The sequence below is a fragment of the Schistocerca piceifrons genome, chromosome X, assembly GCF_021461385.2.
Source record: "Schistocerca piceifrons isolate TAMUIC-IGC-003096 chromosome X, iqSchPice1.1, whole genome shotgun sequence".
NCBI lineage: Eukaryota > Metazoa > Arthropoda > Insecta > Orthoptera > Acrididae > Schistocerca > Schistocerca piceifrons.
In genome coordinates this window covers 256,241,593-256,248,698 of record NC_060149.1, presented here as the reverse complement: position 1 = coordinate 256,248,698, position 7,106 = coordinate 256,241,593, and the positions used below count along the sequence as shown (strand labels likewise).

The following is a 7,106-nucleotide window of genomic DNA, read 5'->3' as shown; positions in this document are numbered from 1 at the left end:
TGCAAAACATTGGTGGATCACTAAAAGTTTCATTCTCCCACAAAAGAGAAGTAATATGCTAAACACCCTAATAAGTTTTTCACAATTGGCCATTAATTTTTAATTTTGTTCTGAGAGCTCCCCCTTCTCTTGGTGCAATGCAGTGTTTTAATCTGTTTGACAACATTCTTCAGCAATTTGAAATATTAGATGAGGTGGAATTCTGTAACTGGCCTCTGAGTGTTTTTCAAATTAATTCCTCCAATATATTTTCTTTCAGACTGGAAATGAATCCACTAGTAACATACTAAAAGAAAAGAGAGAGATTATTATTTCAAAGGCATTTATGGCTTGTTGCAGTCTCTCTGAAAAAACAATATTGAAAAACTGTTACATGGTAGTGTACTGAGACCTATCAAGAATAAAATAAAATTCTGATTATTTTTTCAAAAAGTCTTTATTTTTATAAAAAGTCAATATCCCAAACAGTACATAATATAAATCATATTCTCATCATCCACAAACTCACAAAGATTATAGAAAAAATTGTACATAAACAACAGTTTGAAAGAACGTAAAAATATTCCTCAAAAAGTTTTATTTTTCATCAGGTTTTGCAGATAATACTAAATCATATACTTGACGTAACTTTCACAGCAGCATCTTCTAAACTAGATGCCAGCTGTATTGGAAGACCTGACTCTCTCAGTATTTTCTTTGCCTCTTCAACATTTGTTCCTGCAACAAAAAATGTCAGTGTAATTTCTGAAGGTGTATTTTGGAATTATAGGAAGAGTGATGACTGTTCCAACATCTCCAGTCGAAAAGCTTTCAGTACCAAGAACATCGAACTATAACATCACAGTACTGAAGAGGTCTTGTACAGGTGTCCTGGTAAAGTGTAACAACATTCCAAGTTCGTAACAGTATTTACTCTACAAAAGTGTGCAATAATAATGATGTGTAAACTTAATGCAGACCACTTTGCCGAAGTCTCTTCAGTGACCTAGGTAATCTTACACTTGCATGACAATATATATATTCCCTAATGGTATTTGTGACTAATAATTAAAGTAAATTTAGGATAAATGCTGTAATTCACAACCACAGTAATAGATGCAAAAATAATTTCCACATGGACTATGCAACTAGTTTTTAGTTTAGAAAGGAGATTTATACTCTGGTGCAATATCTATATAACAGGTTATTGTTGGACATCAGGCAGGAAATTGAAAAATCTTCAAACATTCAAAAACAAAGTAGAAGATAATCTCACAGCCATTCCTAAAATTGAACAGTGTATTTGGACTCTGGGATGATAAACTGCAAACAAGCTCAGGAGTAGGGTGAAGCAAATGGTAATAACACTGAACAGTAACTGTAACAACATTCTAATCAAGAGTAATTTCTGAGTTGGGTCTAAAAAAAGGAGCAAGGTTACATGCAATGTTTACATTTCCCAAATATGGCAAGTACTGGGAAGCCAATGGAAATTCAATACCAAAAGTCACTATAAGAAATGCCAAACACTGTGGTATTGTAGAGTCACTGGTAAATGTGGAGTTAGATGTGTACAGCAGTGAGATATAAAACTAGTGCTGCACATGACTAGGCATGCAATAAGAAATCTGTGAATAGGGTTCATCACACAAAAACTGGGTCTGGATTACAAAGACATAGAATAAGCAACGTATAATTTAAACGGAGACAATGCTTCACACATTGGTACTACACAAATTTCATGGATAGAAGGCAAGTCAGTGCTTAAGCTGTACTTGTCCCTCTTCCTTCAATTGTAGAGCCATTAGTTTCACACGACTTAATGTGGAAAAAAGAAAAATGAAATTATTTGGTTTTTAGATGGCCAATGAATATGTATTATTCCATTAATTTCCCTGAATATTTCAGCCTTTAAGTCTTTCTTTTAGCCAATAAACCTGTTAGATTAATAACTGTGACCTTTCACTGACCTACTGCGAGAACATTAATTGTATTTTTATAACAATGTACTGTTACTAGCCCATTATTTTGAGTCAAATTATGTTTTTGTATGTTTCTTTATACAAAAGCACATACAAGTTGGGTAACATATTAATACTTCTTGTTGATTAAATAACTTTGAGAGCATGCAAAAATATTTTATGTAGAATCATTTTACAGTCTATCTTGATTGTGTGTTCTCTAATTCTGCTTCAGAATCTCCATTCTTCCAGAAACTCCCACATAAATTCCTGAAACACCTTGATAACACTCTTGTATTGCCCAAATCAGTCATTTACAGGTCTAACTGCAAACCAATGAATTTAATGTCCCGCATTATCAGCACGACTGGATGAACATAAAAACACACACACATCTCAAAAACTTATCACATAAGGCTTTCACACACAGAATGTTTCACACAAATACCACACTTTTACACAATTTTCTAAACAAATCATATGCATTATAATATATCTAAGATATGCAATACTATTTTCCAGAATGATCACACTAGTTTCCATAAAGAAATATCACAAAGTTCAAGATAGAAAGCCCTCTTTGGTTGTTTGTTTAGTTTTTGTCAACTGGAGTCACTGAACAAAGCATGAAAAGGAAGGTTCCTGAGAGGCTCTTAAAATGCAGATTTTTTTCTCATCCATGACTGATGGTCCCTCATGTTGAATGAAAAACTTTACTCTCAGTCTGAGATATGAAAGCCTCTGGGTAGAGCTTGGATATTTCATTACATGGTGGTCATCTTTTCAGCAAGCTAAAGGTACACCTGGATTGATGGTGGTGCGTTGATATATGAGCACAAACAGCAATTCTCCATAATACACAGGAGTTAGTCCACTGCCAAACACAGAACCACTTAGAAGTATGGATACCATTTCTATCTTGAAGCTAAAAAGTTAAAAGTGGTATCTTTTTCATCTACATCTACATTTATACTCCGCAAGCCACCCAACGGTGTGTGGCGGAGGACACTTTACGTGCCACTGTCATTACCTCCCTTTCCTGTTCCAGTCGCGTATGGTTCGCGGGAAGAACGACTGTCTGAAAGCCTCCATGCGCGCTCTAATTTCTCTAATTTTACATTCGTGATCTCCTCGGGAGGTATAAGTAGGGGGAAGCAATATATTCGATACCTCATCCAGAAACGCACCCTCTCGAAACCTGGCGAGCAAGCTACACCGCGATGCAGAGCGCCTCTCTTGCAGAGTCTGCCACTTGAGTTTGTTAAACATCTCCGAACACTATCACGGTTACCAAATAACCCTATGATGAAACGCGTCGCTCTTCTTTGGATCTTCTCTATCTCCTCCGTCAACCCAATCTGGTACGGATCCCACACTGATGAGCAATACTCAAGTATAGGTCGAACGAGTGTTTTGTAAGCCACCTCCTTTGTTGATGGACTACATTTTCTAAGCACTCTCCCAATGAATCTCAACCTGGTACCCGCATTACCAACAATTAATTTTATATAATCATTCCACTTCAAATCGTTCTGCACGCATACTCCCAGATATTTTACAGAAGTAACGGCTACCAGTGTTTGTTGCGCTATCATATAATCATACAATAAAGGATCCTTCTTTCTATGTATTCCCAATGCATTACATTTGTCTATGTTAAGGGTCAGTTGCCACTCCCTGCACCAAGTGCCTATCCGCTGCAGACCTTCCTGCATTTCGCTACAATTTTCAAATGCTGCAACTTCTCTGTCTACTACAGCATCATCCGCGAAAAGCCGCATGGAACTTCCGACACTATCTACTAGGTCATTTATATATATACTGTGAAAAGCAATGGTCCCATAACACTCCCCTGTGGCATGCCAGAGGTTACTTTAACGTCTGTAGACGTCTCTCCATTGATAACAACATGCTGTGTTCTGTTTGCTAAAAACTCTTCAATCCAGCCACACAGCTGGTCTGATATTCCGTAGGCTCTTACTTTGTTTATCAGGCGACAGTGCGGAACTGTATCGAACGCCTTCCGGAAGTCAAGAAAAATAGCATCTACCTGGGAGCCTGTATCTAATATTTTCTGGGTCTCATGAACAAATAAAGCGAGTTGGGTCTCACACAATCGCTGTTTCCGGAATCCATGTTGATTCCTACAGAGTAGATTCTGGGTTTCCAGAAACGACATGATACTCGAGCAAAAAAACATGTTCTAAAATTCTAAAACAGATCGACGTCAGAGATATAGGTCTATAGTTTTGCGCATCTGTTCGACGACCCTTCTTGAAGACTGGGACTACCTGTGCTCTTTTCCAATCATTTGGAACCTTCCGTTCCTCTAGAGACTTGCGGTACACGGCTGTTAGAAGGGGGGCAAGTTCTTTCGCGTACTCTGTGTAGAATCGAATTGGTATCCCGTCAGGTCCAGTGGACTTTCCTCTGTTGAGTGATTCCAGTTGCTTTTCTATTCCTTGGACACTTATTTCAATGTCAGCCATTTTTTCGTTTGTGCGAGGATTTAGAGAAGGAACTGCAGTGCGGTCTTCCTCTGTGAAACAGCTTTGGAAAAAGGTGTTTAGTATTTCAGCTTTACGCGTGTCATTCTCTGTTTCAATGCCATCATCATCCCGGAGTGTCTGGATATGCTGTTTCGAGCCACTTACTGATTTAACGTAGACCAGAACTTCCTAGGATTTTCTGTCGAGTCGGTACATAGAATTTTACTTTCGAATTCACTGAACGCTTCACGCATAGCCCTCCTTACGCTAACTTTGTCATCGTTTAGCTGCTGTTTGTCTGAGATGTTTTGGCTGCTTTTAAACTTGGAGTGAAGCTCTCTTTGCTTTCGCAGTAGTTTCCTAACTTTGTTGTTGTATCATGGTGGGGTTTTTTTGTCCCTCAGAGTTTTACTCGGCACGTACCTGTCTAAAACGCATTTTACGATTTCCTGGAACTTTTTCCATAAACACTCAACATTGTCAGTGTCGGAACAGAAATTTTCGTTTTGATCTGTTAGGTAGTCTGAAATCTGCCTTCTATTACTCTTGCTAAACAGATAAACCTTCCTCCCATTTTTTATATTCCTATTAACTTCCATATTCAGGGATGCTGCAACGGCCTTATGATCACTGATTCCCTGTTCTGCACATACAGAGTCGAAAAGTTCGGGTCTGTTTGTTACCAGTAGGTCCAAGATGTTATCTCAATGAGTCGGTTCTCTGTTTAATTGCTCGAGGTAATTTTCGGATAGTGCACTCAGTATAATGTCACTCGATGCTCTGTCCCTACCACCCGTCCTAAACATCTGAGTGTCCCAGTCTATATCTGGTAAATTGAAATCTCCACCTAAGACTATAACATGCTGAGAAAATTTATGTGAAATGTATTCCAAATTTTCTCTCAGTTGTTCTGCCACTAATGCTGCTGAGTCGGGAGCCAATTATTAACCTAGCTCGGTTGTTGAGTGTAACCTCCACCCATAATAATTCACAGGAACTATCCACTTCTACTTCACTACAGGATAAACTACTACTAACAGCGACGAACACTCCACCACCAGTTGCATGCAATCTATCCTTTCTAAACACCGTATGTAACATTGTAAAAATTTTGGCAGAATTTATCTCTGGCTTCAGCCAGCTTTCTGTACCTATAACGATTTCAGCTTCGGTGCTTTCTATCAGCGCTTGAAGTTCCGGTAATTTACCAACGCAGCTTCGACAGTTGACAATTACAATACCGATTGCTGCTTCGTCCCCGCATGTCCTGACTTTGTCCCGCACCCGTTGAGGTTGTTGCCCTTTCTGTACTTGCCCAAGGCCATCTAACCTAAAAAACCGCCCAGCCCACGCCACACAACCCCTGCTACCCGTTTAGCTGCTTGTTGCGTGTAGTGGACTCCTGACCTATCCAGCGGAACCCGAAACCCCACCACCCTATGGCGCAAGTCGAGGAATCTGCAGCCCACACGGTCGCAGAACCGTCTCAGCCTCTGATTCAGAGCCCCCACTTGGCTCTGTACCAAAGGTCCACAGTCAGTCCTGTCGACAATGCTGCAGATGGTGAGCTCTGCTTTCATCCCGCTAGCGAGACTGGCAGTCTTCACCAAATCAGATAGCCGCCGGAAGCCAGAGAGGATTTCCTCCGATCCATAGTGACACACATCATTGGTGTCGACATGAGCGACCACCTGCAGATGGGTGCACCCTGTACCCTTCATGGCATCCGGAAGGACCCTTTCCACATCTGGAATGACTCCCCCCGGTATGCACACAGAGTGCACATTGGTTTTCTTCCCCTCTCTTGCTGCCATATCCCTAAGGGGCCCCATTACGCGCCTGACGTTGGAGCTCCCAACTACCAGTAAGCCCACCCTCTGCGACCGCCCAGATCTTGCAGACTGAGGGGCAACCTCTGGAACAGGACAAGCAGCCATGTCAGGCCGAAGATCAGTATCAGCCTGAGACAGAGCCTGAAGCCGGTTCGTCAGACAAACTGCAGAGGCCATCCGTTCAGCCCTCCGGAATGTCTTTCGCCCCCTGCCACACCTTGAGACGACCTCCCACTCTACCACAGGTGAGGGATCAGCCTCAATGCGGGCAGTATCCCGGGCAACCAGTCGTAGTCCAATCGGGGGATGCGTGGGACGAGCTGGCCGTCGCCGACAAACCCCCATCCGGACCCCCACAGTGATGCCCATTGGCAACAGCCTCAAGCTGTGTGACCGAAGCCAACACTGCCTAAAGCTGGGAGCAAAGGGGTGCCAACTCAGCCTGCATCCGAACACAGCAGTTTGATCACAGCCAACTTCACTTGGAGTGTTGGCATAATCAGGTTACAGGAAATGACTGTGAGTAGCTTTATATCATTTTCAGAAATGAATCTGGATGTGGTATGACAATGAATTCATAGCCCACTTATCAGTATGATGATGTGTCCCCTTTTGCCTGAATGCTTCCACTGATTCAGTTGGGAAGAATGTCATAAAGCCATCGTATCTTCTCCTGAGGCAAGCTGGCCCACAACTGTTTTAACTGATTCTCAATATCTTGGATATTGGCACTGAGACAAAGTTGAAGCTCGAACTGGTCTCACACACCTTCCACCAGGAAAGATCTGGGGATCTTGTTGGCCATGGGAGTACCTCAACATCATGCAGACAGCTCATAGAGACAT

At 41.5% G+C, this 7,106-nt stretch overlaps 1 protein-coding gene across 3 annotated transcripts in view; it reads right to left on the bottom strand.

Moving 5' to 3' along the window:
• Nucleotides 1-417: 417 nt before the first annotated feature.
• LOC124722924 (succinate--CoA ligase [GDP-forming] subunit beta, mitochondrial) overlaps nucleotides 418-7,106 on the bottom strand; it is a 106,205-nt gene continuing 99,516 nt past the window's right edge. For all 3 annotated transcript variants that reach the window (XM_047248084.1, XM_047248085.1, XM_047248086.1), the window contains exon 10: nucleotides 418-717. In XM_047248084.1, coding sequence (XP_047104040.1) covers nucleotides 611-717 — 107 coding nt within the window. In that variant the 3' untranslated portion in view covers nucleotides 418-610. The remainder of the gene's footprint in view (nucleotides 718-7,106) is intronic.